We start from the raw sequence: 25,145 nt of genomic DNA, 5'->3' as shown, positions 1-25,145 counted from the left end.
CTCCGATAAGCAGGGTGGTGGTCTCACACCGAGCAAAATTAAAATTAATCTCCCACCTAAAGACAATAACAAACATCCATGCCCATGGCAGAATTTGAACCAGTGACCTGTTGGTTGGAGAGCAGTCATGCTAACTACTCAGCTAACCAAGCTGCTGCCAGCCTGGCTGGCTGAGTCTGTGCACAGATTTGGTCATCTTATTTCTATAGTAATATGGAAATCTTAGAAAGGGTGCATCTCCTATCTTAATTACAGAGCCTGGTAAAACAGGATTTTATCCTATTTATGACTGACTGAGGCATAAATTATTGAGAGAGGCATATTGGATAGATATCGGAGAGATTTTTTCAAAGAATTTTCAAAAAGGAGCAAAAATGAAAGGCTATCCCTGAAAACTGGATGTGGTAAGTAAGATTCTGAAGATAGGTGTTTTGTATAAAGCGTGGCTGGTAAATGGAATACATTACCAGTAAGAGATATCATAGGCGGCAAGTGGACAGTATTTTATCCTATGATGAACACATATAAATTGATTACTAAAAAATACCATAATTTTTTAATAAAGAAAACATAGAGAACCAATGAAGTAAATTGGTTGAGCAAAATGCACTGATATTTCCACAGATCTTCGCTCACTCCCAAGGTAGACACAGAAAGTGTATACCTGGATTACTAACATAAATTGTACCTTTTTTATATATTGAGCAATATAATGTCCATACTCCACATTATGTTTCGATTCTTGACAACTGGGTGATTCATTATTTTCTCTGATATTCTGGATGTAATTAAACTGAAAAAGGTGCGGCATTTCTCTCAAAAGACGGTGTAGTCCTTCTGCAATTAAATGGGCACCATCATAACTCAGAATGGCATTTATCTATAAATAAAAAATCCAGTTTAGTTGGATATTTATCAACATTTATATTTATGTGAACATAAAAAGTAAATGTCAGTCATTTCACAAAATTAAAAACAATCTTTTAATACAGTGCAATAGGCAAATATAACAGAATTTCTTTACTTTAATACAAATATTATAGCTATCCAAGAGATTAAGTGAAACAAACCTACAAACTCAAAATTAGGAATAACAATCACCTCTCAAGGGGTATTTTTGATAAAGAACAAAATAATAATGTGTGGTGGAGATACTTAATGAGCAATTCATAAAGATCTTTCAATCTTGTGAATGTGACTTCATAGAGAGATTGAGAGTAGTTGATGATGGGGAGGAGAGACTGACTGTGAGTAAGAGGTGTATGGGGAGTTGAGTAAACTAGATGTTAATAAGGCTGTGGGACTAGATAATATATCACCACGTATTCTGAAGGAATGTGCCAGGGAGTTGACACCTGTCTTGACATATTTTTTTAATATGAGTCTTGCACTCGGTCAAGTCCCTAAGGAGTGGAAGTAGGGCAAGATTGTGTCACTTCATAAAGGAGGTTATCGAACTCAAGCATCAAACTAAAGGCCTATCTGTGTGTCAGGTGTTGTGGTTAAGTTGTTGGAGAAGCTTGTGAGAACTAGGATCCAGAGTTGGGTTGACAACAATGGTATTATCTTTGATGGACAGCATGGATTTGCAAAAGGGAGGTCATGTTTTAGTAATCTGCTTACTTATTACAATAAAGTGACTGCTTCCTTGGACAGAGGAGAAGGATACACAGTAATATACTTAGATTTCGCAAAGGCTTTTGATAGAGTACCTCATGATAAATTGATAGTCAAACTAGAGGAGGATGGGGTTGGATATTAGATTAGTGCATAGGATTGGAGACTGGATATCTGATAGGTATCAACAAGTTTTATATGGGGGGAGGCGATATCCAGGAAAAGGAAAGTCACTAGTGGAGTGCCTCAGGGGTCTGTTTTAGGTCCATTGCTGTTTAACTTGTATATTAATGATATAGGTGAAGATTTGGATGGAGATATTCAGTTGTTTGCAGATGATGCAATGTTGGGAAGAACCATAAAGAGTAGTGAAGATGTTGTGGCCTTACAAGAAGACTTGAATAAATTGAGTGATTGGGCACAGAAATGGGGATGTGAGTTCAATGTTGCAAAATGTAAGGTTTTAAAATTTGGAAAACGAAAATGGGATGCAGAATTTATGCTTGGTGAGGATATATTGTTGGAGGTGGAAGAAATAAGAGATCTAGGGGGGGTGATAGTGGATAAGGATCTAAAATTTAGGGAGACACATAGCCAAAATTGTGAAGACAAACAAAGGCTTCTGGGAATGATGCGGAGGACACCAACTTGTGGACGTAGGGAGATTCTTGTTCCATTGTATAAGGCTTTGATTAGGCCACACATGGACTATTGTGCCAGATTTGGTCACCTGGTTTTCAGGAGGATGAAGTGATGTTGGAGAGGGTTCAGAGGCAACTCACTAAAGTAGTTTCTGAACCCTGGAATGTCGAGTATGAGGAAAGATTGAGAAGATTTGCCTTGCAGAGTCTGGTGGACAGGAGGAAGAGGGGGAGATATGATAGAGACTTACAAATTATTAAAGGGTTGTTATGGGATCAATGCTGGAGAAGTTCTACAGAAAATAGTGGGAGATCAGGGGAGAACCAGAGGTCATCCCTGGAAACTGTATAAAGAGGGTGTGAGTATGGGAGTGAGGGGGGGAGGTTTTTTCGTGCAGAGTTGAGAATGATTGGAATGCCTTGCCTGAGAGTTTGGTGTCTGCAAGGAGTTTGAATGTGTTCAAGGCACGCTATGATGAGCTGTGTGTGTGTGTGATAAAAGGACCTCCCAGATGAGTCTTTGATTCCATGATGTCTTGGGGTAATAATAATAATAATAATAATGATATTATTATTATTATTACGTAACATCTCCAGGGAGTCCAAAGACTCATCTAGGAAGGGCACCTACTCTACAACTCTCCACCAACATCCATGCCCACGGTAGGATTCAAACCTGCAGCCTTTTGGCTGGAAAGCGGATAAGCTAACCACTCGGCCAACCAGACCGGCAGAATAAAAGAATAATAATATTCTTATTATTACCATTCAAGACCTCCATGGAGTCACAGAACTCAGGAGACCCATCTTAGGTAACACAAAGTTTATCATGCCAATCCTTAAACCTATTCACCATCTGCACATTTACACCCCATCAGGCAATGAATTCCATGGTCCAAACATCCTCTAGGGAAAAAAGTGCTTCTCACCCTCCTACTCACCCTTTCACAAATTCCAGGAATGACCCCTCATTTTACTATAGGAAACAACATCTCTCTAGTGTCAATCATGTAAATACTTCTCAACAGTTTAAATGATTCTGTCATGTCAATCTACTATTAAAGGAACACTGTGGTTTCCATGTCCTCAGTCTATGTTCATAACTAACATTGTACGTTCACCATCTTCGTTAATATGTCTCCTAAACTTCAATTTTCATCAACTATCACTCCAAGATTCCTTGCTTCCTCCACTTTCTCTAGTACAGTTCCACCTACAGAGTATTCATCTTTTCATCAGTGGATCCCAAATTTCAAAACCTTACATTTAGTTGTATCGAACTGATATCTTGCATTCATCTGCTCATCTATCCCATTTATTCAAATCCTCCTGATGGGTTACCACAATGGTACTATTACTAATAGTGGCATAACAAGCTTTACATCATATGCAAATAACCGAACATATCTCTGCAATCCAGTGACAACATCATGGACATAAAAGCTAAAAAGTAAAAGTCCCAGTAGTGATCACGGTGGAACCTCATTTGTGACATTAATTTCCTTTGGTACTGCTTTGCTGAACACAAACACAACTCTCTGATATCTATCAGGTTTCCAATTTTAACTCCAATTCATTAACCTGATATCTAGTCCATACATTCCCACTTAAATATCAACTTATCATGTGGCAAAAAAAACCAGGTAGTATATGCCTTTTCCTCATCAGCCACTCTTGTCACATTCTTCATCTGCTGAACTTCATCTGCTTCTGTCATCACCTTACCATCGTCATCCATTAAAGTTATCCCTTCATTGTCATTTTTCCTTTTACTTTAGTTAACCTTCTTGTCTGTGCTTTGCACTACTCAAGGGATTTTTGATCACTTTTCTTTTTAAATTCTCTTTTTAACTTATGCTTATTTTGCAGCTTATGCTAAATGATGCTGCTCCTCCATTTAATTCCCATCTGATTTATCCTCCTGACTAGATATGCAAATTCTTGCACTACATGGACTTGCACTAACTTAGGAACAGTCTCCTAAGTTAGCCATAAATATCAGCTCTATAATATCATATAATATAATTACATTATCATTCTCTCTCTCTCTTCAATAGGTAGCAATGTGACTAACTTTGCTTACAGACAAAACTTCCAATGCAATTACCAAAAACCAGCACTGTCATCTCACAGCCATCTCAGGTAATTATCTCTCGATACACATATAAATTCTATTTCCTAAGACCCATGTATCCATTTCTCTTTTCAACCCATGTCTTGATATTTGAAGTCTCCCATAATAATTTCTTTCTGAAAATATGCTCACTGAGCTTATTTTCTAATGCATACCATCGGCCTTCTTTTTTTTGTGTGTGTCTTCTGGCCTATAGCAACAATAAACTATGTATTTTGTCTTATTGGTCTATCTCTCACCAGGCAGTTTCAAATGGAATACTTTCTGCTTCTCTGACCTATGCTTAACTCCTTTTTTTTTTTTTTTTTTGCTGCAACACATCTGTTTGCTGTTAATCCATCAGTAATGCTTTCTCCCACCCCTCATCCTGTTGTCTCTCTCTCTCTCTCTCTCTCTCTCACTCTCTCTCTCTAATCTCCCTGAAAATGGTATACTGCTTCCTATCCCAAGAACTATGTTATCTTCTGTTAGGATAATTTGGCAAAAGCAAAAACTCTTTCCCCCCTGTTCCAGATGCTTCTGGCAAAATATAATAGCCAAGAAATACTATACCAAGTGATCCAAGTGTAAGCAAACAGAGTTTGCATAAAGTATCTTCATGACTAGGCTACTTGTATATAGAGGCTGTTGAATTCGCATCAATTGCCCGTATCCCATAATGCAAAACACACTTCCTTTCAGACATGTATATTGCTATGCATTATGAGAAGGGTCATGATTTAAGACTGGTTTTGATCTTTATTGAGGTCTCCTTAGTGGGAGCTAGACACAGGAAGATATTAAGGTTAAATTAATGCAGAAGTTATATATTTCCTATATAGAAGTAGAAAAATGGTGTACCACCATATTTTTGAAATACTCTGGATTAGAGATAGTTGTAAAACGTTTTTTTTATTTAATCATTAAGCAAAATCAAGTGCTCTACTGGCAAAGGACAAACACTTCAATCTCCTGCATTGTGCAGTCTGAGAAAAAAGATAAGCATTGATATTAATTATTAGCGATTTACAGGTCTCGACAAATCTCAAAATTCTACTTGCCACACAAAAAAAACTGTACTTGCCCAATACATTAAGTTGATAGGATCTAGCAGATAAGCTTAGGTGTTGACAGTTCTCTATTTTGTAGGAATTGTAGCCTTGGCCAAGAAAGTACAATTCCTACAAAATTAGATAAAATACTACATACCCCATTACTTTTCCCTCCTCTAAATACACAGGAACACATTACCATTTCTATTCCTTATGTCAGAGGTAGTACATTAGAAAAGATAGCCAAAGTACTAATGAAACATAGCCTTCATACCACATTCAAACCTCATGTTAAATTAGCAACTCTGACCTACTCGCCAAAGGATAAACTTCACCCTCTAGCACACTCTCGAGTGCATGAAGTTCTGTGTGACTGTGACTTGGCCTACTATGGGCAGACAGGAAGATTGTTTAACATCTGCCTGGAAGAACATAAAAGATACATTTGCTACCATTGTTATGGCAAGTCAGGACTGGCAGAACATGCTTTGGACATCCCCTTCACACAGGATTAGATGAAAGAAATTAATGTGCTTTTTAGAAGTTGTTACAGATCTGAAAGATTATTTTTTGAATCAGCCATGGCTATGAAGAATTCTCCTAATCTGAACAAATCTTGTCTTGTCAGGTGTCATCTCCTTCCAGGATGTTGACTACCATGAGCTTCCACCATGTATGGTTTTGTGCTTCTCTTTTACATTCTTCATAAGACAAAAATGTCCAGTCCTTAATATTTCCCATACAATCTGTTCTTTGTCTTCCTCCTTGTATCATTCCTTCTAAAAGTGCTTTTTGTAGGGATTCATGCCTTAGTATGTGACCAAGGTAGGTGGTTTTTCCTTTTCTTAATGGTTCTCAACAGAGTCCCGTCTTCTCTAATCATCTCTAATATCTCTAAATTAGTTTTTTTGGCAGTCCATGGGACTCTAAGGATTCTTCTGAGGATCCACATTTCAAAGGCTTTCAGTTTATTTTCACAATATTTTGATATTGTCCAGGTTTCTGATCCATATAGTAGTGCTAACAATACATAGCATTTGGACAACTAATTCTTGATTTTGTGTGAATTTCTCTTGAGGTCAGAATGTTTTCAATGCTAATGAAGGTTGGATCTAGAAATTTCTATCCTTCTTAATATTTCCTTATCACACTTTCCATTCTCTGTAATTAGTTGACCCAAATATATATATAACTCTACTTGATCTAAAGTATTTCCTTTGATCGTAATATTTATATTTGGTATTTTCTCTTTTTTTCTCTTGTTACCAGTATGGTTTTGGTTTTTATAAGTTGAAATTATCCATATTTTTCACTTAGTTTCAGAATCTCTTCTAGTAGGTTCTGAAGATTTTTTTTTATTGTCAGCCAGCAGTACTATATTGTCTGCATATCTTAAGTTGTTTATATTTCTGCTTCCTATGCTGACTCCTTTAAATTCTGCTAATTGCTGGAAGATATTTTCAGTGTAGAAGTTAAAGAGTATAGGAGAAAGAACACAGCCTTGTGTGACATCCCTTCTTTAAAGGGAATTCCTCTGAGGTTTCTCCTGATATTTTTATTGAGGCATGAAAAATTAAGTATAGCAGAAAATTTTATTGAGTTTGCTCCCAATATAGATTTATTAGTAATATGGTATCCTTATCATCTACTCCTAATTTTTTGATGCATTGATTAGTATGTGACCAAGAAGGGCAGACAGGAAGATTGTTTGACTACACAAAGGACTTATTGTCAAAGGCCTTTGGGTAGTCAATAAAACATAAGTAGACTTCTTTCTACTTCTACTTCTACTTCTCTTCTTTTTACTTCTCCAGATATCTTTCTATAATAGTCCTTCTCTAGTACCTTTATTTTCCTGAAAACCAGATTGTGTTTCATTAATTTCCAATTTGATTTTATATTTCTTTCTTTCTAGGATGATATATAACAACTGTTCTATCTGACTGATCAGACAGATTGTTCTGTACTCTTGACATTTGATTGTCTTTGCTTTTTTAGGTATTGGTAGAAATAAACACAAAAACTTCTTATTCTGATTATAAGACCATCGGTTTAATACACACATGTACAAGAACACCGACTAATTTCACTAGCATACTGTCTAGCTTTGTCAAGACTAAAAAAGGTGAAAAAATAATAAATGCAAAAAAACGAAAGACTACAGAACAGTTTATAACGGTTAGGCAACCAAATTTGATAGCTCGCATGACAAAGTGTGCATGTAGTGAGATGCTTCAGTCATTATTGTGAATATGTGTTACATAGTTTTTAGCGTACTGTAGTTCTGCTATACTTAATGAAAAATTAAGTATAGCAGAAATATAAAAAAATACTTCAAAACTTAAATGAAGATTTAAGTTTTCTTTTTAACTCTTCAGACCAACTATTCATATTTACTATTGGACCGTTCCATATACAAAATACTTAACAAAGATCCAACTATGACTAACCATAATGAGACAAACCTTCTGATTCATAATATGAATAGTTGGTTTGAAGAGTTAAAAAGAAAACTTAAATATTCACATCCTATAACTCCTCGCCTTTATGGTCACCCAAAGTGCATAAAGAAGAAGTTCCACTTCATCCAATCATTGATGGCAGATTCTCTCCCACATATCTATTAGCCAAACACCTTGCCAACCTACTAAAAGGAAAAATCAGACAGAGTCTTATTTAAGGAACTCTCAACACTTTGTTGAGAAACTCAAGAATGTTGAGCTATCAAAAAAAGACATAATGGCCAGTCTGGATGTGGTCTCCTTATTTACAAACGTTCCAGTTGAGGAGGTCATAAACATTATAAAAGATCTCTTTCCTAGGGATATCACACAACTTTTCAATCACTGCCTGAAGTCCAATTTCTTTAAAGTCAACAACATCGTTTATCAACAATTAGAAGGTCTAGCCATGGGCAGTCCCCCCCTGTCACTACCATGTGCAGATTTGTTCATGGAGAAATTAGAAAATGAAATTCTAGCCAACACTGTTCCAAGACCATCAGTCTGGTGGAGATAAGTTTTTATCATTTGGAAAGAAAAAATAGAAAGCTTATATGTGTTCTTAAATAAGATCGACTTGTTTCACAACAAAATCAAATTTACTTTGGAATTGGAAAACAATCAACAACTACCTTTTTTAGATATACTGGTCAAAAGACAAGAGAATGATAATATTAAACTTATTATATACGCAGATAGCATCAGCCTGGCCAAAAGTTATTGGGATCACTGAGACGTGGTTGACAGAAGGGGATATAATAACAGGAATAGAAGTCGCTGGGTGCAGCATTTTTCGTCAGGATAGGAGGGGAAAGCGTGGTGGTGGAGGGGTACTGCTCATGATTAGTGACGACCTATGTCCTCTAAGAGTGGAGGCTTTGGAAGGAAGTGAGACAAATGATTTTGAGAGCATATGGTGTGAGGTAGAGGTAGGCAAGACAGGATATTTAGTGGGGTGTTGCTACAGACCCAGGAGCACAGAGGATGGGGACCAGGCGATATTTAGACAGTTAAGTTTGGCAAGTGCAAGAAGAATGATTGTAATGGGAGATTTTAACTGCAGTAGTATAAATTGGAGAGAGGAAGATGCATGTAGCAATAGGGGAATGGAATTTCTAGAATTCTTGAGGAACAAATGTCTTAGGCAACATGTAACAGAGGGAACAAGAGGTTCAAGAGTTTTGGATTTGGTTATAGCATCAGAAGAGTTGATAATAACTGAGATGACATCTCTCCCACCAGCTGGAGAGAGTGACCATATGGTTTTGACTTGGAAAATGAATACATGCAGGAGTATCAAAGAGACGGGAACTTATGTGGAATTATAAAGCAGGTGATTATAATAGTCTTAGACGTCAACTTCGGGAAGTTTCATGGAGGGAGGAATTGGAAGGGCGGGATATCATTAGTGCATGGGAAATTGTGAAAGAATATTTGTTAGCAGCAATGGTAGGTTGTATACCACAAGTGAAGAAGAGGACACAATTTGGAGTAAAGTGGATGACAAACAATGTTAAACAGGAACTGCATGCGAAAAAGAGGCTATGGAAGAGATATAAGGAGACAGGTGAAGAAAAGATGCATGAAGAATATAAGACACAGGCCAGAAGAGTGACTAGTGTGGTGTTATATCTTTTTGGTTCCAGTCTAGTCTAAATTTTGTATATCTTTTCTTTTATATTTTATCTTGTTTATCTTATCTTATTTTATTATCTTGTTTATCAGCTATTCTGTTGCTGACAAATTTGTAATTATTTTATGACTGCGCCAGCCGGCAACTGAATTCTGATATACAATCTTAAATTACTGAAAGGAAATGCAGGGATCAAGAGGTTTGCAGTCGTGGTCCCGTTTCTTTAGTTGCTAATGGATTCCCCTCTTATGCACGGTTCGTGATTTTGCAAGCGGTAATTCAATCCTCAGAAACATGACAGAATCATTTGGTTTAAACATAAGAAATACATTTATTTTGGCAAAACATAGAGATACACTTTAGTCAAATTTTCAATCCTAAAGAGTCTGAACTTCCCCACCTTCTTAAATTAACACATCCAAAAAAAGTTCTACTCTAAAATATTATATCGTCAAAATCACACTCTTCTTTATATTTCTACGTTCAGACTCTGTTAATTTCTACTAAGTTACTCAGTTATCATATATAGAAAATACACATATATACAGGCTTATTCTACAATTCCGGTATGGATTATATCAGACGTGTTCCGTCTGGCAAATTTTACATGAGATAACATTCCTTCTTATGTTCAAGCTTTATCCCCCCCCTCAAAAAAATTTCAGTTGGCATTCAAAATTAAACTTAATATAATAACATTAAATTTTTCTCCAATATAAACAGTCCGAAGCCTCGGTTTCCAGCTCAGCTCAAGTTTAGGATACCGCTTATTCCTCACGTGTAGACAAAATGTCCAAAGGAAGACAGTTCTTTAAACACAACATGGAAGTTGGCTATTTCCTTAACATTCAGTTTCTTATTCCTCTCTGGTTTAATACAAAAGGTTTCAGCTTACCATTCTTGCTTTATCTGGTAGTTATTGGGACTTGCTTAGCTAGATTTTCTGATCTCCTCACCGTATATGTCTCAGTGGCATCTGCACTATCCTTTATTCTACTCAAAAGGAACACTCTTTCACTGACTTATACACTGGCATTGTTCCACCAGTGGCTCTTCTCCTGGAATTCTGGCTGCATTTTTTTTTTTGTTGTAACTACGATCCACGCGGCACGTACAGCAAGGGGAAATTCTTGCTGCACACAGCGGCAAGCTTCACAGCTACTCAGCTCTCCGCTCAGGAAACCAGGAACAGACGAATAAGAGGACGATTGAATTCAGTGCCGAAACCTATATAGCTCAAGTCAGTGCCATCTCTTGGTGGTGTCGTCATGCACACAGCGGCGACCGATTGGTTACCACGGCTCCGAACTGTCTTTGACATGGCCTAATACTTGTATCAACTTATATACATCTTTTCATCATTTTTATATAGATTTCCTATCTTAAATAATCTACCAACAATCTCTGTTCGAGTTATGGGCTTCTCTAACATTATTAAATATCTACAAAACTGATTATATACATGTTCTAAATCATCAAGAGGCACATCTTTCATCTGGAGGCATAAGCATGTCCTTATCCATTTCTTTTGACGTTACCTTATGTAGGGTCGGAAAAAGGATGACTCATCAAAAGTGAATCAGCACTTTTTCCGACACAACAGTGGTAAGGAAAGTGAAACTGGAATATGAGAGGAGATTGGCCCTAAGATCCAAAGAAAATCCTAGGGAATTTTTTAGCTATGTGTCCAGTAGGAGGAGAAATGACTGTGGAAGAATGATATTGTGGGATAAAAATGGGAATAGATGCAGATCAATTCCCAACTGATGCAGAGGACATAGTGGAATTGTTCAATGAACACTTTATTGGAGTCAGTTTTAATGCTAGAGGGATAGGGCTGGTTCGAGGTTTAGAGGTACAGGAGGAGAGTGTGTTTCAGAAACTGAGTACTCTGGATGTCAGTAAAGCTTTGTGACTGGATGGCACTTCACCACGAGTTTTGAGAGAATGTGCTAGGGAACTGACAGTGCCTTTAACCTGGCTTTTCAATGAAAGTCTGGCTGCTAGAAAGGTGCACATGGAACGGAAGGAAGGTAAGATAGTGCCATTGCATAAAAGTGGTTACAGACTGGAAGTGAGGGACCATATACAGCATTGGGCAGATGAGGATAATGTTATCTGTGAGAGTCAACATGGATTTGTGAAAGGGTGCTCTTGTTTTAGCAATATGCTAGCCTTTTATAATAAAGTTACAAGAATATTAGATGAGGGAAAGGCATATACTGCAATTTTCTTAGACTTAGCAAAGGCATTTGAGAGGGTGCCACATGAGAAGCTGATATTTAAGTTGCAGCACATGGGTCTGGATGTCAGACTGGTCAACTGGATTCAGGATTGGCTGTCTGATAGGTATCAGAGAGTTGTGTATGGTGGAGCAGTTTCAAGGAGGCAGAGGGTTACAAATGGGGTCCCACAGAGCTCAGTACTAGGAACCTATATTGTTTAATCTTTATATCAATGCCATTGCAAGGGGATATTCAGTTGTTTGCGGATGATGCGAAGCTGGGAAGGATTATTAGTAATAGTACAGATGTGGTAGCCTTGCAAAGGATTTGAATAAGCTAGATAGATGGGCAAATGAATGGGGGTTTCAGTTTAATGCAGCAAAATGTAAGGTCTTGAGCTTTGGGAAACATCGATGGGATGCTGCATACTCAATGGGAGGAGTTATACTGGAGGAAGTAGGGGAGACAAGAGATCTGGGGTTGATGATTGATAGAAACCTGAAGTTTAGGGGACATATTGCAAAGGTAGTGAAGGTAACACAGAGGATTGCTGCAATTATGAGAAGGACCTGCAGAGATAAAAGGGTTATCATTACGTTGTATAAGTCTCTGATCAGACCACACTTAGACTATTGTTCTCAGATTTGGTCCCCAGGATTTGAAGGGGATAAATTAATTGTGGAAAGGATACAAAGACGGATGACAAAGATGGTTTCAGGACTGTACAAGGATAGTTATGAGGATAGTCTGAGGGAATGTGGACTGCAGAGTTTGGTGGATAGAAGAAGGAGAGGTGATATGATTGAGACTTTTAAAGTGTTGAGAGGTGGTTACAGGGTTGACACTGGGGAGTTCTTTCACTTGGTTGAACAGCGGGAAGGAGTGATGACAAGTCCTGATGGAGTGGTGAGAGCGAGAACGGTCAATGAGTTTAAGGAGTGGCTTGATAGACTTTGTGTTTCTTAAGGGGGGATCTCCCCTCAATGAATCTTGACAGACTTTATGTTCTTAGGAAGGACCTCCCACGATGAGTCTTTTGACTCCATGAATAATAATAATAATCATAATAATATATAAAAAAACCAACAGATACTGGACAGTATCTGCATTTTGCTTCCAATCATCATCATACACAAAAATACAGCATCATCCATATGTTACGAAATACAGCCCAAAACATAGTCACAGATGAAGGATGTGCGTACAGAACTTTCTCAAATGTCAAAATCTACATCTCAAAATGGTTATTCTCCAAACATAATCAACAAATTGCTTTATAAAAATAACCTTCAACAACAAAGGATAGCTACTCAGTAACGTTTCATCTGTAGTCATCCCCTATGTTGGTTCACTCTCCACTAAAATAGCTAGAATTTTGAGGCCTTACAACATCAGAATTGTGTTTAAACTGACTACAACCATTAGACAATTTTTAAGATCCCCTAAAGACAGCGTTTCATTTTTCAAATATGCACGTGTTTATAGAATACCATGCTACCATGCAATTATGGACTTTCCTACATAGGCCAAACTTCAAGAAGCCTGGAAATTAGACAGAAAGAACACATTGGAGATGTAAATCACAACAGAATGGATACCTCAGGTTTAGGACATTACTTCTCAACTTCTAACCACGCAATAGATTGGGAAAACAGCTCAATGCCATATATAGAGGATGATTACAGATGCCGAATATTCAAAGAAGCAGCAGTGGTCCTACAAAAAGTAAATAACATGAACAGAAATCAAAGAGCAGTACTGAAAGATACAGAGAAAAATCAGATTAATTCATTAAGTATAGCGGAACTACAATATGCTAAAAACAATGTAACACGTATTCAGAATAATGACTGAAGCATCTCGCTACATGCACACATTGTCACGCAAGCTGTCAAATTTGGTTGCCTAACCGTTATAAACGGTTCTGTATTCTTTCGTTTTTTTTTGCATTTATTATTTTTTCACCCTTTTTAGTCTTGACAAAGCTAGACAGTATGCTAGTGAAACTAGTCGGCATTCTTGTACATATGAGTATTAAACCTATGGTCTTATAATCAGAATACGTTTTTGTGTTTATTACAGTATATAAAGACCAAATATGAATAGTCTATATTGGTAGGAATGTCGAGTGCTTAAAATCTTTTGGCAGATGCCCAGTTTCGTATATTTTGTTATATATGTCACTCAGTGATCTTATAGCCTTATCATTTAAAGCCTTTAGATATTCTGCCATAATTCCATCTGTTCCTGGAGCTTTTCCTGGTTTCAATTTCCTAATGGCATTTGTTACTTCCCAGGTAAGAATAGTAGGCCCTCCAAATTTTCTTGCAATGGCTTATCTATTCTATCATGATAGTAGAGCTCCTTTGAATACTCTACCCATCTATCCCTTATTTTTTCTTTCTCCATTAAGATGTTTCCACTGGCTACCTTTTCCAAGATTTGCTAGTTAGCTCCCTAACTTTTATTATTATTATTATTATTACCCAAGACCCCCATGGAGTCAAAGACTCATCTAGGAGGTCGTTTTTATCAAACACATAGCTCATCATACCATGCTTTAAACACACTCAAATTCTCTGCAGACACCACACTCTCCAATCATTTTCGCAACTATCCATGAAAAAAACCCGCTTCTCACTTACCTACTCACACCTTTTTTATACAGTTTCCAGGGATAACCTCTGGTTCTCTCTTGCTCTCCCACTATTTTCTGTAGAAACTCTCCAGCATTGATCCCATAACAATCCTTTAATAACTTGTAAGTCTCTATCATATCTCCCCTCTTCCTCCTGTACACCAGACTCTGCAAGTTGCATTTTCTCAATCTTTCCTCATACTCGACATTCCAGAGGTTAGAAATTACCTTAGTCAGTCATCTCTGAACCCTCTCCAACATCTCTTCATCCTTCTGAAGACCAGGTGACCAAATCTGGGCACAATAGTCCATGTCCATGTGTGGCCTAATCAAACCATATACAATGGAACAAGAATCTCCCTACTTCCACAAGTCGGTGTCCTCCACATCATTCGCAGAAGCCTTTGTGTTGTCTTCACAATTTTGGCTATGTGTCCCCTAAATTTCAGATCCTTATCCACCACCTCCAACAATATACCCTCACCAAGCATAAATTCTGCATCCCATTTTCGTTTTCCAAATTTTAAAACGTTACATTTTGCAACATTGAAATCAATCCCCATTCCTGTGCCCAATCACTCAATTTATTCAAATCATTTTGTAAGACCACAACATCTTCTCTACTCTTCATGGTTCGTCCCAACTTTGCATCATCTGCAAACAACTGAATATCTCCATCCAAATCTTCACCAATATCATTAATGTACAAGTTAAACAGCAATGGCCCTAAAACAGACCCTTGAGGCACACCACTAGAAACTTTCCTTTTCCTGGATATCGTTACCCCATACACAACTTGTTGATACCTATCAGATAGCCAGTCTCCAATCCAATGCACCAATCTAATATCCAACCCCATCCGCTCCGGTTTGACTATCAACTTATCATGCGGTAATATATCAAAAGCCTTTGCAAAATCTAAGTATATTACTATGTATCCTTCTCCTATATCCATGGAAGCAGTCACTTATTGTAATAACTAAGTAGATTACTAAAACATGACCTCCCTTTAGTAAATCCATGCTGTCCATGAAAGATAATACCATTGTTGTCAACCAAATTCTGAATCCTAGTTCTCACAAGCTTCTTCAACAACTTAACTACAACATTTGACACAGAGATAGGCCTATAGTTTAATGCTTGAGTTCGATCACCTCCTTTACGAAGTGGCACAATCTTGCCCTTCTTCCACTCCTTAGGAACTTGACCCAGTGCAAGACTCGTGTTAAAAAAATATGTCAAGGCCGGCATATTCAACTCCCTGGCACATTCCTTCAGAATACGTGGCGATATATTATCAAGTCCCACAGCCTTATTAACGTCTAATTTACTCAGCTTCCCATACACCTCTTACTCACAGTCAGTCTCTCCTCCCCATCATCAACTACTCTCAATCTATCCATGAAGTCACATTCACAAGATTGAAACACCTTTATGAATTGCTCATTTAGTATCTCCACCACACTTTCTTCCACAGCTGTTTTTATAACATTTTCTCCAATCAATGTCATCCTTCCATAATCATTCTTTCTTTTTCCAGCTAAATATTTAGCTAAAAATTAAATTGGAGTAGAGTCCACAAGACGGCCTGTGACTAGTGGTGTGCCACAAGGATCTGTTCTTGGACCACTGCTGTTTAATTTGTTCATAAATGATATAGGAAATGATCTGAGAGGAACAGTTCATTTGTTTGCGGATGATGCGAAGTTGGGTAGGGCAATAGTGAATGCAGATGACGTCAAAATTTTGCAGGATGATTTGGATAGATTGGAGGTCTGGGCTAAGGAGAATGGATGTCAGTTTAATGTGGCAAAATGTAAGGTTATGCATTTTGGGGTGAAAAGATTGGCGGCAGTTTACTGCATTGGTGGAACTGTGCTCCAGGAAATTGATGAGGCACGAGATTTAGGTGTGTTGGTAGATAAGGAATTGAAATTTAGGGGACACATTGCAAAAGTGACCAAAACAGCTCATCAAATCACTTGGTTGCTGAAGAATACGATGACAAGCAGAGACAAGCAGGTTATTGTTCCTCTGTATCGAGCCTTGATAAGACCCCATCTAGACTACTGTGCTCAGATTTGGTCACCTAGGTTTCTTCTTGATGGGGGAGGAGGTGGAGAGGATCCAGAGGCGAGTGACCAAGATGATAGCAGGTCTGTGGAATGAACCGTATGAGAACAGGTTGAGGATTTGTGGGTTGCAAAAATTGGTTGATAGGCGGAGGAGGGGAGATATGATTGAGACATTCAAATTACTGAAGGGTTTCTATAAAATTAATTCAGAAGATATTTTTGAGAACAGGGCTGGTTGTGGGAGGACTAGGGGACATCCATGGAAACTGGGAAAAAGTGTGGTTAGTAAAGGTGTTAGATCTGGGTTCTTTACTTTTAGAGTAGTGAATGAGTGGAATGCGCTCCCTGAGTCTGTGGTGGATGCGGTGACAGTGAATGAATTTAAGGCGAGGTATGATAGATACTGTATGAATGTCAAATAGTTGTGATGAATATGATTTGGGGCCTCCCTCGATGAGTCCAATGACTCCCTGGAGTTGCCCGTAATAATAGTAATAATAGTAATATCGAAAGAACTCCTTAGGATTCTTTTTGGCTTCATTAACTAACTGCTGTTCATACCTCTCTTTAGCTACCCTCACCAACCAAGTCACCCTCCTTGCCTGGTCTTTGTAATCCTCATGGAATTGGTTATTTCAACTTCTCTTATGCTGCCTCCATAATGCCCTTTTTCTCTGTATCGCATACTTAATCTCTTTATTCATCCATTTCACACCCACCTTATTTAACCTTCTCATCTTTGGAATACATTTAGACATTGCATCTACTAGATAGTGTTTGAAAATCCTACTCCCCCCCCCCCAAGCTGCATCGATCTCTTTTCCAGCTAACTCCTCATTCCATGCTACACCTGCAAGCTGTTCTCCTGAACTCTTCATAATCACTGCCTTGTAGTTCCACATATACCCTTTTCTTACAGAGGTCCTCACACTGCTGGCAACCACACAGGTAATTACCTCATGGTTACTCTCACCAATTGGGGGGTGATTTGACACTTCATTTATAATTACATCCTCTGATGAGATGACCAAATCCAAGCCCCTCAATCCTTGTGGGCCCTCTGTTACATACTGTCTGAGGTAGTTATCCCTCAAAAACTCAAGAAACTCATTTTCTTTACTTCCAGTTGCTATCTCATCATTCTAGTCTATATTGCCATAATTAAAATTGCCCATTAGAACAGTCTTTTCTTATTTGCTTGGCTAATTTGATTATACATTTCATAGTCACTACCATCCACATTTCCTGGTCTATAATAACATCCAACCATGTATTTTATTCCATTCACCTCTGTCTCACACCATACTGCCTCAAGTACACTGGCACTATTTCCCTCTTGCATCTCTACTTTGTATGGACATAACTCTTTCTCTATCATTAATAGCACTCCCCCTCCCTTTTTACCCCCTTCTATCCTCACGAAACACATCATACCCTTCTATCTCTATTCCCGTCAGGATGTTGTCCTCATCTAACCATGTCTCACTTATTCCAACAATTTTTGGGTTATTCATTTTAGGATCCTCTTCAATTCCAACTATTTCCTCTTGATCCCAGGTCATCCCATTCCTTTCCCTGTCTACACATGCTCTCACATCCTCTTGGAGCATCCACCTTTCTCACGCAGTGTACCCCTGTTCCACCCTGAGCCTCTCCGCTTCCCTGTTCATCTATCATGAAGTTCTCTGGGTTTGTGTTTTTTGTGCAAAAGCTCAATTTCCTTGCATTTGTTGTTGAGCCATAATTCTTTTGCAATCGTGCATTCTTTCCTGATCTCCTTGTTAAGTTCTTGTATTCAGGATAATTTTTGTGTTTATTTCTTTCCTCCATCATTTTCAGTATCTTGTCATTCATCCAGGATTTACTAATCTTCTTCTTAAATTTGGGGATTGTTTGTTATACTGCCTTTTTTAATTTTTTTAAATTTTACTGCTATCTTTTAATTAATGCCATCTATCCTCAATCTAATCTTTAGGGTAAGAATACTTGGTAGAATCAGGAATGTAAACAGCAGTGGATTGTGCCAGTTCCTTTAAAAACCTATCTCTTATTTCTTGATTTTTAAGGGAGCAAAGATCATATTTTCCTATGTTTATAGGTTTCATTGTTTTCTTTAATTTTATTGCTGCTTTAATGACCATAGGGTTGTGGTCTGATCCAATGTCAGCCCCAGGTGTGTTTTAGCTTGTAAGATACCTTATTAACGTTATTCTGGAATCTTTTTTTTAATCATTATATAGTCAATCTGGTTCCTATAGCTGTCTCCGTTGCTGTTCCATATATACATAATATATGGAATACATAATAAACAAAGTATTTGTTATTACCAGATCATTTTCTGCACAGAACTCTTTCTTCTTCCTCTTGGATTTTATGTCCCAGGCCATGGTTTCACATGCAGGAAGAGATCTTTTCAAAGCTTACTTTAGCATTTAGATCTCGCATAACAATAGCTGTGTCATCTGATTTGCCTTTGTTAAGTGCATTTTGAATGTCTTCATAGAAGTGTTCTACATTTTCATCCGGGTAATCAGAAATAGGTGCATATATTGCTGGCCTGGTTGGCTGAGTGGTTAGCATATCTGCTCTCCAGCCAAAAGGCTGCAGATTTGAATCCTGCCGTGGGTATAGATGTTTGTGATTGTCTGTGAAAATACTAGTGGCAGTGGTGGAGGAGAGTAAATGGTGTTGGTGTGGCTGGTGAATTGAGCAGTGAAGACGGAGAGTTGTAGAGTAGGTGCCCTCCCCTCGATGAGTCTTTGGACTCCTTAGAGGTGTCGTGTAATAATAATAATATTTGGATGATAAAAATATTAAAAGGTTGAGCTGCAATTTTTAATGCAATTGCTCTATCACTTATGGGCCAAAATCCAATAAGAATTGGGCAATCATATTTTCAGTGCAAATGCTATGCCATTCCTATGACTGGCTCCACACGAATATATAATTGAATGACTCTTTTTGTTCATTTTTCCATTATTAGTCCATTTGATTTCACTGATACCAGATGTCAATTTCACTGCTTCAAGTTCTTGTATAAGGTTATCTAACTTCCCAGCTTCATATAGGGTCCTTACATTCCAATTTCCAAGCCTTAAGAGAAGATTCTTGGTTTTCAGACATGAAGGAATCAGGAGATACTCTCCCTGAAGGGTTTAAAGGTATCTTCTTCTTCATATGCTATTTTCATAGTATCTGTCTTACATTCCCCAGTTTCTTTCTCTTCTTCCCTGTAATGTTTCCAAGAGACAAAAGTTGCAGAGGGTCCAACCATGTCTCTATTGCTTAAATCCAATATGGTTCTCTGTTTCATGGTTTACTTTTGAAGGTTACGTGGTCAGGTTCCTGTCTCTTCCATGGTGACTGGTCACATCTCTGTTTTGTCTCAGAGCACGCCTAGACTATGTCACATAGTTTGCTGTCATGCCTTTATTACCATTGTCAAATTAAATTTTGGTCTTCTGTTAACTCTGCCATTCCAGTCTTCAAGTGGAACAAAGAGGAGACACTCTCCTTCATTATGGCATAAAATGCTGATACCCTCACTTAGTTTTGCATGCCAGTCAAGGCTTGGTCCCAAGGTGTGGCTGCTGGTGTATGCTACCAGCTACTTGGAGCCATAAGTGATAGTTGCATGAACAGTGGAGACCAATTCACCCAGCCACCAAATATTTTGATGACTGCTGAGCAGGCAGAGGTGCTACACTTACTACCCATACCTTAACCTGAACAAATATGGTTGCATTAATTTGCCAAAAATTTGGAAGACTATTATCTTAAGAGCAACTCCCACGTAGCTGTATTTTATTATTTATTTATTTTACAATAGAGGGAGCCAAAATAGGGCTTTAGATCTTTTGTCCATTACAATCGTATTGTTTTACATACTCACTGTCACGTATACATGCTGTGTTGTGCTCTGGTGTTGCTAATTTGAAATTCAGAGAAATATAAGCAAGTTACTAAAATATCTTTTTTTTTATAAAATAGTTCATTTGGTGTTGTTAATACCATTAAAAATAAGTCATGAATAAGTTAACAGGAGTTTCATAAACCTGATTATTGGAGCTATAAAGCTGTTTGCAGAACATTTCCTATCTGCAAGAACCATTCCCAAAAGGAGAAAGTAAATAATAAGAATAAGAAAAACACTCAAAATAATATTGATTTTTTTGGAAAATATACTTTGCTACACATGAATTTTTGTTACTGTCTAAAACTCTTTGCCAGTTGGCAAAATCTATTTGCCACAGGCAAGTAGGCATATTTATTGAGCCTTAGAAATTTATATAACTTTAGAATAAATTTAAGCCTAGTTTGGTTGTGAATGAGTGTGGTGTATTAGTGCATGGAAGTTATTGAGTTTGAATTACTTTCCAGTATACTGTTTAGAGTTTTGTGCGTTGAACATTTTCCTTCTATCAATTATGGAAATTGCCATACCTCTGCTTACTAATTTTAAAGATTACACTTTGAAAAGTATAATACAGAATTTTGTAGCAGCTTTCACCTGCAGCATCCATTATTTGGAAATGTGGCAGGTAGGATATGGAGGAATGCATGTTTTGATGAAATGTAAACAGTGGGAGGAGGTGGGTGACATTGATATAAGTATCTCAAATATCTCAAGTTTCAGAGGCAGTGATAGTACTAAGGAAATAGATATGGTAATGGATATGAGGCGGGTGGCATGGACCGGGGGGGGGGGAGGGTTATAGATAGACATCAGAGGATGGTGTATGGTGGAGTGGAATCAAGGCAAATGAGGGTGACTAGTGGAGTGCCCCAGGGCTCTGCACTAAGACCACTGCTCTTTAATTTGTATATTAATGGTATAGCAGAAGACTTGAAGGGGGACATTCAGCTGTTTGGTGATGATGCAAAACTAGGGAGGGCAACAGTTGATAAAGGTGATATCTTACAAGATGATTTAAATAATTGGAAGTGTGGGAAAAGGACAATGGTTGTGAATTCAATGTTGTAAAATGTAAGGTAATGCACTTCAGGATGAAAAGATTACACACTTTGTATTGTATTGATGGTACAGGTAGGCATTCAAAAATCTGGCCATCGATAATCCAGTTCCTTCAGATCTCCGGCATGGATTTCGGAGCGTGCATTTTCAAATTTACTGCGTTGCCATGCCACTGTTTTCTGTTTATGTTTTGATGGTGCTGTAGTCGATAAGCATTGCGATAACCTGCTTATTCCTTCTCATTTTATCATTTATTTGCTGCTGTATAGTCCCATTATGGATTCAGCAAAGAAAAGAGGTGACGTAAAATGTAAACATCGTGCGTTGTCGATCGTAGAGAGAGTGGAAGTGCTAAAAAAAACTTGATAGTGGCGTGTCTGTGCAAACCATTTGTGAAACATAAGACGTTGGCTCTTCAACAGTGTATGATATTAAAAACCAGAAAAAAAACCTGTTAAATTTCTTTTCTGACAGTGTATCAAAAAAGCAAATGTTTGTAAGGAATGACGGAGGGAAAAAGTTCGGAACTGGACCAAGTTCTCGTGACCTGGTTTAATTTTCGTGTAAGTGAAGGTGTGGAAATTTCTGGTGATTTATTAAAGGAACAAGCCAAAATGTTTCATGAAGAGCTGGGATTGCAACACAAGTGTGAATATTCGGAATGTTGGTTGCATCATTTCAAGTCACGACATGGCTTACAATTTCGTGCGGTGTGTGGGGGAAAACATTCAGCAGACAAATATGCGGCTTGTGCATATGTGGATGAATTTGCAAAGTTAGTTAGTGATGAACATTTAAGTCCTGAACAAGTGTACAATGCTGACGAGACTGCCTTGTTTTGGAGATGTATGCCAAAAAGAACTCTATCAACTGAGGATGCAGAATTGGCATTGGGATTTAAAGCTTCGAAGGATCGCGTCACGGTAATGTGCTGCTCTAATGCTGTGGGTACCCATAGAATGTAAGTTGCTCGTTATCGGAAAAAGTTTACATCCGAGGGTCTTCAAGAGTATGACACAGTTTCCTGTCCATTACCGTGCCAACAAGAAGAAGTGGGTTGCCACTGATATTACATTGGATTGGTTTCAAAACTGTTTTGTTCCTGAGGCTAGGGCTCACTGTAACTCAGTTGGATTAGACCCTAATTGCAAGATACTTCTTATTTTAGATAATTGTTCGGCACATCCAAAAGCCGATTTTCTAGTGAAAGATAACGTTTTTGTTGTCTACCTCCCACCTAACTGCACATCACTAATTCAACCACAGGACAATGGTATTATACGTTCTATGAAGTGTAAGTATCGATCCCTGTTAATGAGGCACCTCGTGAGTTCAGTTAATTCAGGCATCCCAGTACAGAAGTTGATAAAAGAATTCAACATTAAAGATGCAGTGTATGTTGCCAATGCGTGGAAGTCTGTGAAAACATCAAAACTGAAAAATGGATGGCATAAATTGTGAAGTTTAATGTTTACTTCTCATTCTAACGAAAACAATGAAAATAATATTGCAGGGTTTAGGGTTCCCAAAGAAAAGCAGCTTATACAGGAACTTCTTGCTTATGTTAAAGATGTAACTAATCCTGATGGCAAGGAGCTTTCATCAAGGATAAATGAAGATGTTTTAATGGAATGGATGAATGTCGATGATAATGTGTGCCTACAGTTCATCATTACACTGATTCTGAAATTGTAGATATGGTTAAAAGTCTGGAGAGAAATGCCTCTACAGGTAGTAATGAAGATGAAAGCAGTGACGAAAATGAGGAAGATGTAAGAGAAAGAATCTCTATTGACAGGTTAATTACGTTGACAACTGAACTGCTGGCTGGAGCAACGAAGTTTTGTAAGTGAACAAGAAATCATGAATGTTTACTTGCTCCAAGATATGAAGCAGCAGACACTGCATGATATATTCAAGAAAATAGCTAGGAAGCAGGAAGAAGCAGCAGTGGTGTCCACACTTGATAATCCACTGCCATTAACTTCAAGTCAACCAGATCTGCTGTCACCACCATCAACATTTTATTAATTAAAATTCTGAGGAACTATTTTATTCAGTTGAACTAAAATTCTGTAGAACCGTTATATTTAGTTGGTGAACATTAAAATTTCATAAGCTTTTCATTTAGTGTTTAATTTTCTTTCTTTAAAGGACCGTACAGTTATTTTCTGTTAAAAATATACAGTATATATAACCATTCAAAATCCAGCATTTTCAAAAATCTGGCACCCTTTAGGTCCGGAGGTTGCCGGATTTTTGAATACCTATCTGTACTGGAAACTGATAAGACTATGGATCTGGGAGTGATGGTGGATAGAGATTTCAAATTCAGAGGACATATTGCAAGAGTTGGCAAAATAGCTCAGAGAAACACAGGCGACCAAATCTGTGCACAGTGGTCAACATATGGCTGAATCATAGCGTTATAAAGAGGAATAATGACATCCCTATCTTTACTTGTCATATGCCCTTCAACATCCAGATTGGAAGTTTCTTCACTTGGTTATACTATAAATTAAAGATACCAAGAAATTATAAACTTGGTTTAATCCTTTATCCATGTGTAAGCAAACAAAGTTTGCACCTGAAGTATTTTCAGGACTGGGGTGACTCGTGGTAGAGGTAGTACGACTTCCAACAACCTTTCTCTAATCCAGACTAATTTAATAATAAGGTGGGACACCTTTTGGCAATTGGTATAAGAAAATATTGAAGGAATGTGGACTGCAGAGTTTGGTGGATAGAAGAAGAAGAGGTGATATGATTGAGATTTTAAACTGTTGAGAAGTGGTTACAGGGTTGACACTGGGGATTTCTTTCGCTTGGTTGAACAGCAGGATGGAGTGATGTCAAGGGGCCATCCCTGAAAGTTACGAAAGGAAACTGTGAGCAAGAGGGTGAGGAGTGATTTCTTTGCATGGAGGGGTGGTTGAACCGTGGAATGCATTGCCTGATAGAGTGGTGAGAGAGCGAGAACAGTCAATGAGTTTAAGGAGTGGTATGATAGACTTTGTGTTTACTAGGAGGGACCTCCCACGATGAGTCTTGATAGACTTGTGTTTCCTAGGAAGGACCTCCTGCAATGAGTCTTTTGACTCCTTGGAGGCCTAACTACTACTAATAATAATAATAAATATGACTTCTGCATTACTTCCACCTTGGTATCACCTCTCGGTCTGGCTCCCACTGAAGAGATCTCAATAAAGGTCGAAATCAGTCTGGGTAATGACTTTTCCCATAATGCATGGCATTATACATGTCCACAAGGAGATGTGCTTTGCATTATGGGATACTAAGGCAAGTGATGTGAGATCATACCACCTTTACCAGCAGTTGCCCCAGTCCTGAAAATACTTCAGGTGTTAGAGTAGTGTTTGTCTGGAGGAATGTGTGTGTGTGTGTGTGTGTGTGTGTGTGTGTGTGTGTGTGTGTGTGTGTGTGTGTGTGTGTGTGTGTGTGTGTGTGTCTGTGGAAATAAAGCAAGGTGAGAATGTGGATGATATAACAGCAATATGATCTGAGAGGTAGTGTGAATTGAGTGGAGAGACATTTGAGGTTATTGTGAGGAAATGTGAAAGAGAAATGTGAGAGAGGAGACAGCAAGTGTTTTACCCAGATACGATAACTCAGAATGAAGGAGGAGAGCAGCAGTAATGAATGACATGATAGCGA

General features: G+C 38.0%; 1 protein-coding gene across 2 annotated transcripts in view; it reads right to left on the bottom strand.

The window, feature by feature from the left end:
* The window catches only part of LOC150104821 (glutamate receptor 1-like), a 301,010-nt gene that overhangs the window by 171,355 nt on the left and 104,510 nt on the right, over window positions 1–25,145 (bottom strand). For both annotated transcript variants that reach the window (XM_090395997.1, XM_090395998.1), the window contains exon 6: window positions 689–880. In XM_090395997.1, coding sequence (XP_090252123.1) covers window positions 689–880 — 192 coding nt within the window. The remainder of the gene's footprint in view (window positions 1–688; window positions 881–25,145) is intronic.

The sequence above is a fragment of the Typopeltis vanoorti genome, chromosome 7, assembly GCF_054136105.1.
Source record: "Typopeltis vanoorti isolate ZY-2024b chromosome 7, IOZ_Tvanoo_1.0, whole genome shotgun sequence".
NCBI classification, from domain to species: Eukaryota; Metazoa; Arthropoda; class Arachnida; order Uropygi; family Thelyphonidae; genus Typopeltis; species Typopeltis vanoorti.
Note: the sequence above shows the minus strand (reverse complement) of the source record. Positions and strands in the feature narration are given on the sequence as shown.